The 20,418-nt window shown below is 41.2% G+C and overlaps 2 protein-coding genes across 2 annotated transcripts in view; both read left to right on the top strand.

Moving 5' to 3' along the window:
* cyb5r4 (cytochrome b5 reductase 4) overlaps nucleotides 1-5,428 on the top strand; it is a 39,166-nt gene extending 33,738 nt beyond the window's left edge. Inside the window, exons 15-16 of the mRNA XM_080427055.1 lie at nucleotides 1,672-1,833; nucleotides 2,532-5,428. Coding sequence (XP_080283181.1) covers nucleotides 1,672-1,833; nucleotides 2,532-2,586 — 217 coding nt within the window. The 3' untranslated portion in view covers nucleotides 2,587-5,428. The remainder of the gene's footprint in view (nucleotides 1-1,671; nucleotides 1,834-2,531) is intronic.
* A 4,012-nt stretch (nucleotides 5,429-9,440) lies between these two features.
* On the top strand, nucleotides 9,441-17,312 carry mrap2a (melanocortin 2 receptor accessory protein 2a; the record flags this gene model as incomplete). Its single annotated transcript, XM_080425947.1, has 4 exons — nucleotides 9,441-9,549; nucleotides 12,538-12,637; nucleotides 16,799-16,945; nucleotides 17,081-17,312. 4 exons carry the CDS (start codon nucleotides 9,441-9,443, stop codon nucleotides 17,310-17,312), a joined length of 588 nt encoding a protein of 195 aa, XP_080282073.1.
* Between the last annotated feature and the right edge of the window lie 3,106 nt (nucleotides 17,313-20,418).

Raw genomic sequence — 20,418 nt, 5'->3', positions numbered from 1 at the left:
ATTTGAGTTAAAAATGTTGTTTCAAAAAAAAAAAAATGTATTCAACACAAATGTTTTTTTTAGATCTGCTATTTTTGAATAGCCAAAGTATAAAATAATGGTTATAGCTCAAATCTAAAATGACACAGATGCGTTCCCGGATTGAACATAGTTAATATAGATGTTTGTCTTTCTTTCCTCGCCAGTTCTTTGTGTTCTTATGAAAAGCGCGCTTCCTTTTGCATAATGTTGCTGTCAGGCAGAAACCTCTTATCTCCATATTCTATAACTTTTTGTCTTTTTTTTTCTTAAATTAACGCCCCTACTTGATCATACTACAGCGCCACACAAAAGCATCAATAGTAGTAGATCTACAAGCTCAAAACGCGGCGCGAAGCGATGCGTTTTGAGCTTGTAGATCTACTACATTTGCTGTTTTTTTTATTTGAATCCTGCAAAGTAACTGTTTTGGATATATGAGGTTTCCACCCGACTGGTGGAAACCTCCTATACTTTTCAGGAAATGGAAAGAATATGTTCAGAAAAATAGTAAAAAATTGCAGATCTACACAGCTCACAATGCGACACATTGTGAGCTTGTAGATCGGCTATTTCCACCACTTTAGCTTTACACTCTCGTATGAAGAAGTAGGGCATTAAATGATGAAAGAAAAACATACGTTTAAATTTGGAGATACAAGGTTTCTGACTGACAGCGACGATATGCTCTTTTCAGTGACTCACCACACGTGTCATTTCCTGTTCATTGAGTAAATCTCTGATAATGACATCAAAGAAAAGGACCCGCACACCGTCTGGAACATGCAAAAACATTGCTCTTTATTCAATGTTTCGGTCGTTAGACCTTCATCAGGACAGACAATACAGGGCACAACAACCACCAAACAGTTAACACATTCCCTGCCATTGACGGACATCTACGTCAATTAAAAAAAAATCTTGTTTCTAGTGATTACGCTAGAGGGCGCTCTTCACCAACCTATGAATGATGCCTTGACTGAAAAAGAACGATAGAACCGGAAATGACGTCGTAAAAAAAAACAATAACCCTGTCCACTCCAATGTTATGAGATTTAGAAAAACACATCTAGCTCAGATTTTTTCTCCCAGACTGCGTTTTTTGGTGAAAACTAGCCATATTCAACTGCCAATAACTACAGAACGGACGATCGCGGTTACACTGTTTTTGTTCTGGTGGAAAGCAGAGAGAAGCAGCCAATGGGCTGCAAGTTTGGTGGTTGTTGTCTAACGACCGAGACGTCGAACAAAGAGCAACATTTTTTTGGACCTGCACACTGTTCCAGACAGTGTGCGGGTCCTTTTCTCTGATGTCATTATCAGAGATCCCCTTCTGAACATGGGGGAATTTCAGTCGCCCAGAGGCAGCACAGCAGTTAAGAGTTACAGGTACAGAGTAAGGAAAGTATGCAATACAAAGGCAAGAAAAACAATCAACAGAACAACAGTATACAACTATCCTAAACTATGCAGAAAAACTAAGGTTACAGTGTCCTCACTGTATCCTCGCCCCCAAAACAAATGAAGTGTCCATTACAATCAGTGCAAGGCGAAAGAAAAGTGACAGTGTTCACAGTGCAATAAGTATACTTTCAGTCTCTTTTTTAGATTGGAAAGAAGAAACAAGCATTGTGTGTTTGTTTGTGTCTCCAGGTTCCAGGTGGAGTACGTGCTGTCGGAGGCGTGTGACCCGTGGACGGGCAAGACGGGCCGGGTGGAACAGGACATGCTGCTCGAGTTCCTCCACAGGCCGGAGGACTCAAAGTGCTACGTGTGTGTGTGCGGTCCCACTGCCTTTACGGAGCTGACGGAAGGGTGTGTATTATTACATGTATTAAAGTTCTCTGTCGCCACGACTTGATGTCAGTCATTTTGGAGTCAATAGAAGCCAGCATGTTTTCTATGGAAGCATGTTGCGCAGCGAAAATAGCCGATCTACAAGCTCTCAATGCGTCTGCGACGCATTGAGAGCTTGTAGATCGGCTATTTTCGGTTATTATTGAAAGATTAGACCTTTTGAAGTGGTCAAACTGAATAAGCATATTTGCCGTAAGATCGATGGAAGTCCTTGTCCAGAAACATGGATAAAATAAGTTGTAGGACTAACAGCTCTGCCCTCAAGTGAGGTTTTGGTTTGCGTGGTTCCCATCGGAAATCTGTAATGAGGTGAAGCATTACAGATCAACAAGCACAAACTCAATGCCACTAAGATACTTTATGTGTAAGACCTCGTTTCACAATGTATTCTTAATATCACTTTGTTGAAGGATAACTCCAGTTGTGACTTCAATAATTCACCTCACAGTATACTGAGTTGCAAGGTTTTGATTCAAAATACAAATGAATCAATATAAATGCAAATCATTTTCAGGCCCCAGTAAAGTGATGCTAATCTGGCCTAGACCATTCCAGTTTTTTTCTTTTCTTTTTCTGACAGATCAACTACAATAGATTTTTGATTTATCGTTAACCCCCTGATCTCTTACCCACTGTGTTTTTTCTCCTCTACACAGGTTGGTAAAGCAGCAGGGTTTCAGTGTGGATGAAATCCACGCTTTCCAGGGCTGATCAGTGACCGTCACCTTGGGCATGACTCATAACGAGAGAGAGAGAGAGAGAGAATCAATTATAGATAGCCAACCTCTGCACTGAACGATAAGCGAAAGGAACTTTTCTATGCACAGGGGAGTGAAACGTCAAGCAGAATGGAGATCCTACTGCAGGCCAATACCGAAAACATCAAACCACAAAGACTGTGTCTAATACAGAGCAAGGATCCACCATACATTAGGGAGCTACTAAGCCTCACAAAGCAAGATGAAGGCAGGACCATACTCATCCATGATATCATGAGATAAGCAATCTCTCTGAGAAATCAATAAGGCCCGGGAGCCTGGTTTCGTGGACACATCGGAGGGGCCAACAGTGACCTTTCCAGGGATCAAGGGTTCGTATTTACAGACAATGACAATAAAGATAATTTGGTTCAGACAAGCCTTCTGACGCCACACTTAGCCTTTGACTCATCAAACTCGTTCCTCGATGACGTGGTTGTTTAGAGAGAGCCTGCCTCTCTCATTTCCGGCTTCCCAAAAGCCAATAATGTTTTTCAGCTTATCTAAGGTTGAGCTGTCCCAGAGTGAAATGTTGAACGTGGGTTTTTGTGGCATACTGATTACCTCCAAGGCTCCAAGTACCTTTCAATTTCCTTTCCAGATGCTGAAAGAACAACTGCATGAATACCACAGCAGCTGACTCATGCTCACAGAAATCAATAACATACTAGGTCTTCTCAGGTTAGAGTGATACAGGTCATGGTTATGGTAGCCTTTGTAGCTAGCTCCTCTGAGCACACGGATATCAGGAATGGTGGTGGTCTTTCTTTTTTCCCCTGTCAATATTTTAACAAACCTCCCAACATTTGTTCTGTTATCCGTATTTAATGCACGCATGCAGTCATTCCATCCACCATGTCACACTTAACTCATTGACTGCTAATGACGTGTTTTGACGTATGTCAATCCAAAGCCCACACCGCCAATGACGTCTTTTGACGCATGGCGTGTGTTTTCAGTTTTTACGCTCTTTGCTAACCTATGAGTCACCATCTGACTCCCAGTGTAGCAGAAAATCACGCTATCGCAACAAAACCAGCCACATTCACTACTACCATTCTAATGGATTTGGAAAAATACCCTTTTCTCTGCTTTCTGTTGCTTTTTGGTAAAAACAACCTACATTCAACTGCCGATAACTATGGAACGGATTATCGCGACGGCACGCTCCCCCCCCATTCTACGAGACTCGGCAACGTCTTTTAAAGCGATGGGTGGATGGATCGTTGTGAAGAATAATATTCTATGATTTTTCAAAGTCGCTGTCAAGGTCGGCTATAGACGTTGTTTTACTCTGGTGGTTAATGAGTTAACGGGCGATATATACTTAGTTTGCGCTGACAGCCGATCTACAAGCTCTACATCACGTTGCAGCGTGACAGCCATGTGTGAATCAGACATTACTGCCTGATTAGTCAGGCGTTCTACAAAAGGCCCCTCAGGTGCGTTTCTTCAGGAAGTCATTAGAGTCGAGAGCTGTCCACACCAAGAACCAAGAGCTACAACGATGAATACAAATATATTGTGTTTTGTTTTATAATCGTTCCAACTCAAGTGGATGGCGGAGTCCACACCACAACGACAGTGGTGAACCATATCGTTGGGATCCCTTTCAGAGGGATTTGGTGAATGATATCCCATCAAAATCCATCTGAATATACAGGGTTTCATGTTCATCAAGAATCAAGACATTGTTTACAGAACATTATCATTCATCAGTGTGGATGCTCATATCATTATATTATTAGAAAATCAGAGAGTGGATGCTTTTGTCTCCCTCAGAGACGGACACATTTTTTTATTTATTTTTTATGTCCCAAATACACAACGAGGATGCTTTCAGAGAGGCGTATAGAATTTGCACTCATCTGTTAATCGGGTTCTCCGTCATTTCGAGCATCATTTGAGACGTCTGAAGAAGGCTTCTGTAATGTGTGAAGAAGTGCATGATTTACTACCAGATTATTATTTAAAAAAAATTCAAGAAAGAATACACCAGCCCCATGGCAAATTTCTAACTCTCAGAGAGTGCCTTCTGGTTGAGGGAATTCCAACTTTCAACTCTTGCTAAAATAATTTCAGTTTTATCCCAATGAGAGGCTGTCTGCATTCATGTAATGGATGGACAGAACATTGCAGTAACCGTGGTTTAACTTGATAACTGCATGCATTTACAAATGTAAAGCACTTTGTAGTCAGGCTGTGTGTGTTTTTTGCCCAGAGAGATCCACATAGTGGAGGTTTTGAGGGGGTGAAGAGAATACATCTCTATCCTCATACTGTAATTAAGTTTATAACAATGCTAGAGCTGGGGGAGGGTTATTTATCAGGACTGCTACTGTATGTAAGTTCACAATTTATTTCTGTTCAAATCTTCCGTTACTGTTCTTCTCAATGCTCTTGGGTTTTTAAGATGATGTTGATATGAAACTAATGTGACATTTGCTGTGATGTTAGCTGGCTAACAAACTGCTCTATGAAACACCCCCACTTTTAATTGCCCCATACAAATCGATTTGCCAAAAATAGCCGATTTACAAGCTCACAACGCGTTGCGTTGCAATGCGTTGTGAGCTTGTAGATCAGCAAATTCTTTTGCAAAACGTTCCCCCCAGAATAGGAAAGCTAGGGGTTCAATTGGTTAACAAAAGTGGCATTTTTAAGTTTTAAGCATATTTTTGCCACAATAATCGAGACTTTTTTCATATCGTCCCATCCCTAGATGTATGTGATGATAAACTTGGAGCCCGAGACACACTGAAAAAAATCATGATCTGATCAAACAATAAAATGTATAACTGATGTACCAGCCCTGTGAGTTCTCTCTGAGTTAAACCTAACACATGAAGCATCTCTTCAGTACCCTCCTGCTTCTACTGGGTTTCATGTAAATGACTCAGCAGTTCAGAATTATAGCCAACCAATGATTTCATTGATTATTAGGGCGGTCATGGAGTGGTTGGTGAGCCCGCCTGGGCAGCCAGAGTTGTCCCAAGTACGATTCCAGCAATGTGTCCCTGAGCAAGACTCTTAACCCCTAATTGCTTCCCGAGCGTCGCACAGTGGCTGCTCACTGCTCCCAATGATTATAGGATTGGACAAATTTCATGTATGTGCAAATATACAGTGACAAATAATGAATTACATTACATTATGTCCATATATATGGTGTCAATATATGGTTTAACTTAAACTTAAATTTATACAAAAGGTTTTTCAATGGATTCTGGTAGTATTGGGCATGCCAAACAACATACTAAAAATGTAGTAAAATATGCCTTCTGGAAAGGCGTAATTTTCAAGATGGCGTCCGAGATTGCTGCCGGGAGCTAGAAATGGCTATATATCTCAAATGAAGGTATATTTTCCTAGAATGTTTGTATGTTACTTATTTAGCATGCCCAGTACTACCAAAATCCCTTGAAACCCCTTTTGTATTCTTTTCTCTGGGGTTAAGTGATATTTTTTTCATATATTGACCCGTCTAAAATGGTATAGTGTGTCTAACTGATTTTGGTCTTTGATCTAAACTTGTGATTCATCCAATGACATGAGGTTGAACAATATACCATATCGTTGCTGTCTGCGTTCTTACGTAAACTAATGCCCTACTACTCGATCATGCTACAGCGTCTCACATTACAAGCTTCGAGCTTGTAGATCTGCTACTTTTGCCTTAAGACCTGAGGCCGATTCTACAAATGTTCTCCTTAATCCTAACAGTTTTCTGAAAAACCTATGATGCTGATCAGTGGTTCTCAAACTTCTTCATGTCAAGGACCCCCCAAAATGATATGTATTACATATTTTTGTTCCAGGGACCCCCAGAAGCAAATATTTGAGTAAAACAAAAATCACTTTAAAAATATATATACAAAGATTTGCAAAAAAAAATCTAGATTAAAAAAAAATAGATCTACAAGCTCATAGCGTGGCATGAAGTGACGGGCAATGAGCTTGTACATCTGCTTTTTTTGTTTATGGTTAAAGTGGTTACACGGATGCTTTTCTGGTTTTATATGGGTTACTGTGTCTTCTTCAATAAAGATGATTCTGATTCTTTCTAATATAGGCAGGTTACAAAGTCTGTGGAAATCCTGATGTCAAACCAAAATGGCCTTTTTGTCATTTATCTTGCAGTCAAACACCTATCATACTTTGAGGTGTTTCTCTTTGAAGATGTTTGTATTAATAATACCATAGACCGTACAGCGTCACGCCATTGGTTTCTACTGACAGTAAATGAAGCCTATTTTGCAGCGATTTCAAATACGCCATCTTTCTATGTCCGTTGATATCATAGAGGTATAATATAACTAGAGGGCGGATTGCCCCGCCCCCAGCTATCATTTCAATGAATGTGCTCAGTGGCGTTTTGAAGCACCCGGAAACCTGCCGGAAGTAGAATTATTGGTTCGATTTTGTATCCCCATAGAGTTATGAGCATGCGCACTAGTGTCCTTTTTGCGTTCTACGGCAGCCTGTGTGTCAAGGATTGAACGCGAGATATTTATTAAATACACTCGAGATGCATATTTATATGTAAATGCATATGTATGTATGTATAATATGTTTACATATTTATATGTATAAATATAAATATCTCTCAGCATGTTTTGCGCGTGCATGTATTTCTCCCCGCCTGCAGTTCCAGCTTTGGCCACTGGGGTGGCAGCTTCAATGTTTCTCAGCAACTCTGGGGGCTTGGTTGATATCCGGTCCGAAATGCAAATTAATGCTATTGGCTGAAACCACAGTGAGGGCGGGTCTTCACTAGGTAGAACCAGTAGAAAACCTAGAAACATACCCTACTTTATCATTAATTTTAAAATGAATGGGACCATAATTTACCAAAACGCATATCATGGTGATTGAAAGAAGACTTTAAACTAGCGACTGGAAGCATTTAGTATTTATGGCAATGTTTATTAAGGTAATAAAGTAAAGTTTGGCCAAAAAACGGTCCGCTTGAATAGAGCCTAATTTCATCTGCAGCCAGCAGGGGTGAAACGGGGTGAAACTGTCACACTTCTATAAAGCCTCAATTTACATGCCGAATGCTAGCCCCTTGATTAATATGCTATTCTTCTGCTCATATGCCCTAGAGAGGTACTGTCATCAGGAAATCAAAGCCCTATACATCTTGTCTCCGAGGAAACAGACGTGTGCTAGCACACACAGTACCTTGTCACGACAATCAGGGGACAGCCAAAGCTCTGTGCTGATGCATGACATACATACATACATAAATACAAGCAATTACAGGTTACCACAAAAGAGCTCTCTTTAATATTTATACAACCTCCCACTGCAAATTGCACTGGAAGAAGAAGACATACAGAGCAATGAAATGTATAATGCTCTTTCATCAAATGCATGCAGCAGAGAGGCAGCTGCAGGCAAGAAAGAAAGAGACTCCATTATGATGGCCTGAATGTGTCTAGTGTAAAGATCTGTTGAACATTATAGTGGGGGAGACATTATAGCTCTGAGTTTGAGCTGAAATGAGAGGTGAGTCACGGGTAGATCTGACTACAGAATCTCATCATCTCGTTGCTGAAGGCCCATTTGACTGTCACCCTAAAAAGTACCATCATTAACTTTGTGCTATTTAAACGCTTTTTTCAACTCGTTGGATAGATTTTATTGTACGCTAAAAGTTAAAACATTTGAGAGCAGTTCAGAAAACCTTTACTTTTTGGATGCGATGTGCAGAAAGGGGTAAGAAACATGTAAAGTGGAAAATGTGCGGAACTTTTTGGCTATAATGGCACAGGGCCACGTAGGACCTCATCTCGGAGCTACATAGCGGAGGGAGAGGTTCTAAATGGGGCTAATGAATGAAGACATGATACTGACATGATATTGGATATTGGACCAATGTCCCTGAGGATGACTTATCGTTATGCAGTCATGGTTTTCCTATGGAGCCCAATTAGAGGGGTCTAGCCTAGGTGTGTTCAGCTTAATTGGTCCCATGTCCATTCATGATAGAGCAACAGAGCTCTAACAGCTGGTTATACAACTGCTTGAGTAAACAGTCCAAGTTCAGCTGGGATTGACGTCGTAATGCATATGTATCTCTCTCTCTCTCTCTCTCTCTCTCTCTCTCTCTCTCTCTCTCTCTCTCTCTCTCTCTCTCTCTCTCTCTCTCTAGTTCTAGTGTTTGTTATAATTGAACAATTTGTGTGATTGTGTTATAACAGTAGTAGGCCTATGGGTCCTATATGGGTATAGTCCTCCGGGGACTTAGAGAGAGAGAGAGAGAGAGAGAGAGAGAGAGAGAGAGAGAGAGAGAGAGAGTAGAAAGAAAGGTAGAAAGAAAGGTAGAAAGAAAGGTAGAAAGAAAGAGAGAGGTAGAAAGAAAGAGAGAGAGAGAGGTAGAAAGAAAGAGAGAGAGGTAGAAAGAAAGAGAGAGAGAGAGGTAGAAAGAAAGAGAGAGAGAGAGAGAGAGAGAGGGGTATAGAGGGAGAGAGAGAGGGGTAGAGAGGGAGAGGGAGAGAGAGAGAGAGAGAGAGAGAGAGAGAGAGAGGTATAGAGGGAGAGGGAAAGAGAGAGAGTGACTGACTGCGGGGAGCAGCATTGCTTGCACTGGGGCACATGAGGGCAGACCAGCAGAGATGACAGACAGACCCCCCACAAAGGGAGAAGGATTTACGCATCATCTTGTCCACAAACTTCAGCTGCAAAAGATGTTGTTGGGAACTTTGATCAATAAGTATATTTATGGTTTGTTCATCTGTCTTTCCTCTGAGATGATCAAGTATCTACACAGTGTGTGTTCATCTTTCTACTGAGATCAGTGAGATGTCTGACTTCAAACAGCAGAATGAAAGCACCGCAGAGTATGAATGGAGATATGAATACTATGACTATGAGGAGCCCATATCGTTTGAAGGACTGAAGGCGAACCGATGTAAGTAGCAGCCGAAAGACGAATGTATATTAACGCCATATAACGATGGTATCGCTTGCCGACAAAAAACAAACTGTAGCCTATAGTGTAGCCTATATAGGGCAGTGGTTCTCAAACTTTTTCATGTCAAGGAGCCCCAAAATGATATGTATTTGGCCGCGGACCCCCATGTATAAATATGTTGTTCCAATCCAGGGACCCCCCTGAAGCAAAGATTTGAGATACAAATGTTCGCTTAAAAATATATAGCCTATATATATTCAAAGATTCGCACCCATTTTTCACGATTTTTCAAAAATAGCAGATCTACAAACTCGGTGCTGCCCTATGAGCTTGTAGATCTGCTATTTTTGAATAGCCAAAGTGTAAAAGTTTAAAGTGGTTAAAATGATTGTGCTGCTATATTAACACATTTTGCTGGGGACCCCCTGGAAACCCCCCAAGGGCGCCTGGGGGTCCCCGACTTCCCGGACCCCACTTTGAGAACCAATGTTGTTATAGGGGTTGGTTGTCAGTTGTCGGGAAGCGACACCACACCGTTCGGCAAGCTGCATGTCCGACACAGATCAGTTAGCCTGGGATCAAGACTGTCATGCAGATGTGTTTTATTATATAGGCTGACTTTTGATTAAATACGAAAGAAAACGTCAGACTCCATCAAATATGTCTTGATTCAACGCTATAAGAAAAAGTGGAGATTTGAAAGTCTGTTGATTTTATTTTTGTATTAATATAAAAAGCACGGCCAGGTATTATATATAGTTAATAAAGTGTGTGTGTGTGTGTGTGTGTGTGTGTGTGTGTGTGTGTGTGTGTGTGTGTGTGTGTGTGTGTGTGTGTGTGTGTGTGTGTGTGTGTGTGTGTGTGTGTGTGTGTGTGTGTGTGTGTGTGTGTGTGTGTGTGTGTGTGTGTGTGTGTGTGTGTGTGTGTGTGTGTGTGTGTGTGTGTGTGTGTGTGTGTGTGTGTGTGTGTGTGTGTGGGTGGGTGGGTGTTTATAGGTCTCATTATAGTAGGATCACGTACAACGCTGTTGGGAATGTTAAATGTTCATCTTGTTCCATTAGACTGTGCCCAGCAGCATCTGTAGCCTATGTTCAATGAACAGCACCACAGTGTGTCAATCTATCACAGTCAATACAAGTTGGGTGATTTTGGAGCACTTGGAAAGTATATTATTAGCCAACACATTTACCCTGTATGTGCCTACAGTAGCCTACTGCTCAAAAAAGTTCGGAAACATAAGTTTGGTCAATTATATCTCCCCTTTAATAATACCAATTGGTATTGTGTTTTATATCATTTTTATTGTTGATTAGTCACCTTTACAACGAGGTACAGCTTGTAAGGATCGGGCATTCCTGGAATGAGCAACACAGCTAAACATGTGGGTAGCGCCTCCAAAAGATTTGCCAAAATCACCCAATATGCTTCTGTTGGTAATCGCTCTTGTTTTGAGCAACCTGCCAGCACACACCTGCTGAGAGGTGTGTGCCAGTAGTCACAGGTGTGTGACTGCCTCACAGGTGAGTGACTGGCACCTGAACATGGGCTCTGCAACTTTGTTGAGTTTGTGTATGCTCCAAGCAGCAACACTGCCCCATGGAAAGATGCCACGTTTGTCCCTTCAGGATAAGGCCTGTGCAATAGGGCAAGTGAAGCTGGTGTTCCATTACGCAGATCATCCATTATTTGATGTCAGCCCTGGTACCATTTTCAGGCAGGTGTGTGCCAGTCACAGACAGGTGTGTTACTGGCACCTGAGCATGGGCCCTGCAACTTTGACGTCAGTCTTTGGTACCGTTGTGCAAATCTTGCCTGAAAATCTATGGTTCCTCAGTGAAGCAAGGGGTCTTGGGTTGTTGTCTTCCTTGTTGACTTCACCAGTCTCACAGAACTTGGTCCTAAGTTTGGAAATGGTACCAGGGCTGACACCAAATAATGCTGTCACTCTGCTGTCTAAGCTGTCTTATCATTATTGATGCATTAGATTAGTGTTTCTCAATGGGGGCGGTACAGCCACCCATGGGGCCATACAGAAAAGTAAGGGGAGCGATGGAAGCAATGTTTTTTCTTTCTTTCTTTTTTTCCCAAGAGCATTAACCCTAAACATGATATTGACCATGATACTGACATGATACTGACATGATACTGACCATGATACTGACCATGATACTGACATGATACTGACATGATATTGACATGATACTGACATGATATTGACATGATACTGACATGATACTGACCATGATACTGACATGATACTGACCATGATACTGACATGATACTGACATGATACTGATATGATACTTACATGATACTGACCATGATACTGACATGATACTACCATGATACTGACCATGATACTGACCATGATACTGACATGATACTACCATGATACTGACATGATACTACCATGATACTGACATGATACTACCATGATACTGACCATGATACTGACATGATACTGACATGATACTGACATGATACTGACCATGATACTGACATGATACTGACATGATACTGACATGATACTACCATGATACTGACATGATACTACCATGATACTGACCATGATACTGACCATGATACTGACATGATACTGACATGATACTGACATGATACTGACCATGATACTGACCATGATACTGACCGTGATACTGACATGATACTGACCATGATACTACCAGGATACTGACCATGATACTGACATGATACTGACATGATACTGACCATGATACTGTCATGATACTGACCATGATATTGACCACGATACTGACCATGATACTACCATGATACTACCATGATACTGACCATGATACTGACATGATACTGACCACGATATTGACCATGATACTGACCATGATACTGACCACGATATTGACCATGATACTGACCATGATACTGACATGATACTGACCATGATAAAAACATCTGAGTACTTCTGCCACCACTGAGCAGTTGCTGTGTAATCTCTCCCCTTCTGTGTAGACTCCATCGTGATTGGTTTCTGGGTTGGCCTGGCTGTCTTTGTCATCTTTATGTTCTTTGTCCTCACTCTCCTGACCAAGACAGGTGCACCACACCCTGAGTAAGTCTGCACCTGGCCGCCCTGTTAACACGTCATAACTTCACTCTTTGTTCACTAGAAAAATGCTCTAAGACTTAAAGAGCATCTTTATTTTTCAAACAAAATCTCTTTTTTTTTACCATAAAATATCACTTATAGAGCAGGGGTCTTCAACTTTTTTCAGACCAAGGACCCCTAGGCTGAGAGAGAGATGAAGCAGGAACCCCCACAACATATTGTGTAAATAGATAGCTTAGTTGTTTGACAGCACTGACATCAGTGTATGTTGGATTCATGTTAATGTGTATTTTACCGTCAATGTATATTAACCGTCAATACTTAAACTTTACCTTTGACCCTGTACTTAGTCTGTTTTATTTTCCCTCTACACCAAACCTCTTTGCCGAAAATAGCAGATCTACAAGCTCACCCCTCGTGCTGCGAGGCGTTGTGAGCTTGTAGATCTGCTATTTTTGGCCAAAGTTCTCCTCAGAATAGGGATGCTAGGGTTCAAGTGGTTAATGTAGAAAAAAGATTTGCCGCCCCCCCGCTGCAATATCTCTGAGGACCCTCTAGGGGTCACGGACCCCCTGCTGAAGACCCCTGACTTAGAGTCTAAGTTTTATGGTTAAAACAAACAAAAATTGTTACAAAAAACAAAGCCAGAGGGCTAGTCCGATAGTAGTCATTTCTATATTGTGTTCAGTAACAGGGGTATTCCCATTTCTCCAGCTCTTTAGCAAACAGAAAAATATATTTTCGGGTGTATTACAAATTTAACCCCGAAGATATCATCAGCTTGTGTTCCAGTTCCACTTTTGCCTGTTTGTTTTGTTTATTTGTTAAGCCCCTTCCTATTTCACTTGTTCATCCTATCTGAATGACTTCTCCTGATTGAATGAAATTGATATCCTGAGTCCAGACATGTTTAGTAAAGGGCTGGAGAGATGGCAAGACCCCAGTTACTGAACAAACACTCTATAGCAATGATTACTATGGGAACGTAGAGCTTTTTAACACTTGTAAAAAAAATAAAATCACATACTGTACCTTTAAGATTTTGCATGAGAACAATAATAAGAATAATCATGTAGGTCAAACTGCTTTTATGGGTCATTTGTGTGCATCAGTTGAGATGTACATACATACAAGTAAAAGTGTGCCCTCTGTGCCCTCTGTGCTTTATCACTTTCAACCTTACTGTTACAACAAATTGGTCATCATGTTATTATAGGCACAAAAAAGTGTGAAGCAACTTTAGCTATTTGCCGTAAGACAAAGAATACAGGGCGTGGTAAATGATTCTTTAATTCAATATCTCTTCAAATTCAGGAAATTCAGCAGAGTTCAGTACCATGGATAGAGCCACCAGAAAGCAGTGCCGTAATATAAATAGCACTCAAGGCTCTCGCACACGCACGCGCACGCACACACCCACACGCACACACATTACATTACATTACAGTCATTTAGCAGACGCTTTTATCCAAAGCGACTTACAATAAGTGCATTCAACATAGGTAGGGAACGGAACTGCTAATCACCAGAAGTCTTAAGTGCATTTTCTGCAAAAACAAGCAACCAAGAGTATACCTAGCGCTAAGGTAAAAGTGCAATATATCAGCTACCTACTTGATGAGACAAAATAGCAAAATCAAATGAGCAAGAGCTAAAACAAATAAGTGTATCGACTAAACAAGATCCAATAAAACAATACAACAATAAAACAAGAGTTCGTACAACACACACACACACACACGCACACACACACACACACACACACACACACACACACACACACACACACACACACACACACACACACACACACACACACACACACACACACACACACACACACACACACACACACACACACACACACTCTTATTATCTTATTATATCTTATTATAACAGCACTCTTATTATGTATCTAAAGTACACGCAGTATTTCACTCAGACAGACTGTCTGAAGTCTGAAAGTGCCTTCAAACTCTGACAGGCATCTCTAGGCTCTCTCTTTCTGTCTCCATTATGGTTTGGCTGGTACTAAATTATGGCTTCTGTGATGATGTATTTATTACGAGCTCTGAGTGATCACAGCACCATGCTCAACGGAGAATGACAAGACGGAGGAAGATGAGCCACTCTATTATGCCGTAGCATAGGAGAATGTGAGGAGAATGGATAATGACAAAGACTCTCTTAAATGGCTACCCAAACCCATGTCTGTACAAAGTTATTCTTCAATCTCTTGGCAACTTATTTATGGTCACGTGTTCCTTCTCTAGGTCCACACAGGGTCAATAAGGTCAACCCTCTATCCATTCTCAACCACCCTCAGTCACTCAAGTATTCTATATATGCATGGCATGCATAATGCTAGATATAAAATGTATATAAAGTAATACATCATATTATCATACACTCTTGCTGTGTTCACATTGGCAGATACAAAAGATACAAAGCTACACAACATGTAGCTTTGTAGCTGAAGTTGAAGCCAGCTACAGCTTACCTGTAGCTTTGTAGCAAACGTTGGATGTATCTTTTTTATCTTCATGTCGCTGGCTTCCATTTAAAATAAATTGTAGACTGTATCTTTGCAGCTGCCAGTGGGAACACAGCATCTGGCACAACCACTTCTCTCTCTGTCTGTAATCAGCAAATTCTCACAACAAATTCTCCTGGCTTTTCCCCAAAAGCTGTCATCTGGGATTTTCTGATGACAATAAACCACCTTGTCGGGTTCCATTCTGTTCTGCCATTATACCGTTCAAGGAAATATCACAAGGACTCAGAAGCAGCACATATCACAAAGACTCAGAAGCAGCACTCACAGACATCCAGCTGCCAGTCAGCTCCTAGTCTCTCGAGACAGAATTTTCAAATGATTTATCGGAATTGCTGAAAATCAGCAGAAATGTATGTGGATCCCTCCCCCCACATCTGTTTCACCTTTGCAGTTATGTAAATAATAATAATTCCTACTGTAAATCAAATTAGTCAAAGCCTATTTAGCTTACTGCTTAGTTAGCAGAAATGTAACTTCTGTAAAATGTTTTAAAGATATTTTAAAATGTGGAAACAACCAACAGATGATACATCAACCTGCTTTTTTATTGACAAAAATGCATACGCATAAACATAGTTTTGTACATAGGTGCGTTCGGAAATTGCGCACTCGCCTATTAGTTTGTATTGACCAGTGCGCTCAGTGCTGTTTTTCCGAACGCACCCTAAATTTCTCAAAAGGATAAAACACAAAAAAGCTTGAGAACTTATTTGGATTGTGGTCCTTTGAGACATTCATAAAAATAAAAATAAATGGTAAACACAACTCACAATGTACTCGACAACTAAACTAGATAAAACCTGATACAACTCAAATAATTGATGGCTATAGTTAGGTCCAGCTCTTATTCAGCTTGATGTTGAACCTGAAGTTGACAATAGAGATCAGATCTGTAGAGAGGCTTGAGAGACCAGTCAGACCCTAGAAATCAAGCAGGAAGAAAGGCTGTTGTGATCATCGAACGCAAACACTCACATGACACGATGCACAGTTGCATGTATATGAAGAATAACTTTCTCACTCTGTTTCTTTTCTAAGTCATTAACCCATTAAAACTGGGAACTGTGTAATTTTAGATTTGTGCGTTGGCTATTCAAAAATAGCAGATCTACAAGCTCGCAGCGCGTCACTTCGCTCCACGCTGCGAGCTTGCACATCTGCTATTTTTTTACATTTTTAAAAATCTTGAAAGTGTGAGAACTATACTGACCATACCAGACTATACCTCAGGTCTTAATGGGTTAAAGGGATATTTCACTTTCAAAAAAACTTTGGGTCATTTTATCGTCTACTCAGGCTTTTGTGGGCCCCCCAGACAGTTTTTAAGTTGCTTGATTCAGTATTTAGATATTTGATATTCATTTTATCAGACACGCCCCCTTCATATACAAACCCATTATAACTTCAAACTTTTTTATTGTATTTAATTTTTTTAATTAAAAAAAAAAAAAAAAAAAAAAAAAGTAATCGAAAAAACACGGCCCCCTCGCGTATTAGGAGAGCAGGGTGAGTCACCAGAACCAAGGACGGGTGTTTTTTTTAAAGTGAAATATCCCTTTAAGTCATTGCAATTTAGCCACAAAGCATTGTCCTCTCTCTCCATGCAGAGCTACCGAGGCCTGTGAGAAGCGAGCACGTCTGACCGACAGCATCGAGGACCTCAGCCGTCCAGCCAACAACAACAACCACCCAGCCGGCCCCTCCTACCCGCTTTTGGACAGTTCCCTTTTCCAGTGCTACATCAGAGGAGAAGAGCAACAACAACAACAACAACAACAACAACAACAACAACAACAGGGGGATTCAAGAGTCCCATGGGCCACGGCCGGAGGTGGTGCCAGGGCAGGGCCTAAGAGAGGGCCGGGTCCCGGTGCTGGATCCTCCAACAGGCCCATCAACAGCTACACAGAGGAGCCAGGGGAGGGCATGGCCCTGCTGCAGGTGACCACCACCACCACCACCATGTCAGGGAACAGGACAGACACGGAGTCCCTTGCTCACTTCAACATCCCTAACTTTGTGAACTCGGAGCAGAGCTCCACACTGGGAGAAGACGACCTGCTCCTCGGGGAGCCGGAACTGCCGATCGTGTTGGACGGTGGGTGCAGGTCGGGCCAGTAAATGCCTCTTTTATGAACCGTTGTACAAGTATATAAATCTGGGCTGAGTGGCTACGCACTGTATTTAATCTGGCTGTGTATTTTACCCATCTACTGTATTTTAGTTTTATAGGTGAAGTAGCTGAAGTGAATAAAGAAGGCTTTTATTTGTACAAGCAGCGAAATGTTGGTGAGACTTGTTCCGCAGAACCGTGCTAATAATAATACACTAATAATAAACTACAGCAGCAAGGTAATAGTAATAAAGTAAGGCTAAAAATGCTGGATGCAATAGAACTGAAAGTTAGTTTTGGGGTCTTTTTTTAGACAGGTTTAAATAGCATTGTCTTTTAGCAGCAGTGTCAAAAATGTATAGGTACAATGTGCACATATTCTATACTGTAGCAGCACAGCAGTGTCAAAAAGTGCACAAGCTGAGGCATAAAATATCGTGTATCTTGCTATCTTTAGTAGCAGTGTCAAATAAATATGCAAAAGAAGGCACACATATACAGTATATCTCTGCTGCCGGGCAGAAACCAACTATGTCCAAAATATAAACTTTTCAGGAAATGAAAAATTAAAACGACACAATTCTGCCTCATCAAAGTTGGTATGGTGACTTTATACAATGTGTCCTTATATTATCATCACTTTACCCAAATACAGCTCAAGTGGAGATGGGAGGTTTTTGCAGGGCCGCTTCTCCCTACACGCACACTACGCAGGCTGCGGGGGGCCCGCCCCACGCAGGGCCCCTACCCGCCGGGTAGGGGGGTAGGGTTTTTTTTTTTTTTTTTCTTAAAACGAACCCAATCCGCCCAGAACCGCAAAAAAAAATCGCGCATGTGTCCTGTATCATGCTTAGGGCCCCTGTGGAGTCTAAAGCGGCACTGGGTTTTTGACCATTAATGTGGAGACAGTTGTATTGTCCATCATTGATTAGAATTCTTAATTTTTTTATTTAACCTTTATTTAACCAGTAAAAACACGTTGAGACACAGTCTCTTTTTCAAGTGGGAACTGGCCAAGATACAGCGTTAAAATTACACAGTCTAAGCTTAACATACAATACAAAAACAAACAACAAAATAGTCATCCAAGATACATCACAAATACATAAGATAACTCCAAATGATACACTTTACACAATAGAAAAAATCCAGTAATCAAACAGGAAATAGTAATACACACAGTGTACAACCAATACACATAACCAAAAACCTTCCGCTAGGCTAATAAACCTCCGGACAGGTGCAGTTGTTTGTGAATAAAACTAAGGTGATTCTTTTGAAGCTTCTCAAGGGAATTAGAGCAGCCAATTTGAGTTTAGTCTGGAGATCATTCCACAACCAAGGGCCTAAGAAAGAAAGACATTTTTTACCTCCCTCAGATGAAAATGAAGGTACTTCACAGCGTAACCAAGCATTTGATCTGAGATTTAAGCCATTTCTAACCAATTTGAATTTGGAGGTAATGTAGTAGGGGAGCTCACCAAGAATAGCTTTATAAATGAAATTATACCAATGTTGCAACCTGCACGTAGTCAAAGAGGACCAATCAACTGCAGCATACAACGTGCAATGGTGAGTTCTAAAAGGAGAATTCGTTATGAATCTCAGTGCAGCATGATACAGGGGATCCAGCTTGGTCAATGTGGAGGCACAAGCAAACCTGTAAATATTGTCCCCATAATCCAGCTGGGACAAAAACAGACCAGTGACCAATTTTTTGCGAGCAGTGCAGGCAAAACAAGCCTTCAGTCTGTAGAAAAAACTTAGAGTAAATTTCAGCTTCTTACTCAAGGCATCAATATGGAATTTAAAATTTAGATGTCCAACCAGAACCCAAGGTATTTATAGCGATCGACCCACTCAATTGGGGTGCCATCTAAAGTGGGGATGCTTAAGAGGGTTGGACAAACTCGTGGAGTGAACATCATTGCCTTAGTTTTGTTACCATTTAACATCAATTTGCTTTTTTTCAATTCCTGCTGCAATGAAATGAAATCAAAAGACACATTTGTTACAGCCATGTCTAGCGTGGGCGCGCAGGAGTACAGAACCGTGTCATCCGCGTACGTATGGTACCTAGAGTACTTTGACTGACTGCAGATGTTATTCACATATAAAAGAAAAAGTAAAGGACCTAATATAGAACCCTGGGGGACTCCCTTCTCCATGGCTACTTGATCGGACACTATGTCACCCAATTTCACACATTGTGTGCGGCCGATCAAATAGCTGGTGAACCAGCTAATCACATTTGGGCCCATGCCTATATTGGAAAGAATCTTTAACAGTATCGGGAGATCAACAGTGTCAAAAGCCTTGGATAAATCAATAAACAGGGCAGCGCATACATGTGACTTATCCCAGGCAGCCTTAATGTCATCCAAGACAGTAAGGCAAGCTGTGACAGTACTGTGTTTGGATCTGAACCCAGATTGCATGGTATTTAAGATTTGATGTTGATCAAGAAATTGGTTTACTTGGGCCGATACCTGGGCTTCTAGGATCTTTGCTAAGGCCGAAAGATTAGATATTGGCCTGTAATTATTTACATCCGTAGGATCACCAGCCTTAAGGAGGGGAGAAACATAAGCTTGCTTCCACACCGAAGGAATGTTCTGAGAAGTTAGCGAAAGATTGAAAATATCAATTATAGGTTGTGCTATAACTGACGCAGCTAATCTCAGCAGATAAGGATCAAGACCATCTGGGCCAGGGGACTTTTTTGGGTCCAGAGAGGACAACGAACTGAGAACATCGGAGGCCAGGATAGAGAAGAAGTCAAAATTTAAACGAGCGTTTACATCGCCATTTGCTGGTAAGAATGCCACTTCCTGAGCCCCTTGTTGAGAGGAGGAGGCATTTTGTGCATCAAACATATGCCCAGCCCTTTTGAAATGGTCATTAAAAACATTTGACATACATTTTTTGTCACTAATGAAAGAATCCCCAACTCGCAACTTTGGCGGGGGACCAGCAGCTCCCCTCTGCTGGAGGGATTTAACTAGCCTGGTAAACCCTCCCTCCGGAAATTTCAATTCCATTTCATTTCACTCCTGAAATGAAATGGAATTGAGATTTCCGGAGGGAGGGTTTACCAGGCTAGGATTTAACTGC

Source organism: Gymnoscopelus braueri, assembly GCF_963280865.1.
Source record: "Gymnoscopelus braueri genome assembly, chromosome: 4".
NCBI classification, from domain to species: Eukaryota; Metazoa; Chordata; class Actinopteri; order Myctophiformes; family Myctophidae; genus Gymnoscopelus; species Gymnoscopelus braueri.
This window is presented reverse-complemented; position numbering and strand designations above follow the sequence as displayed.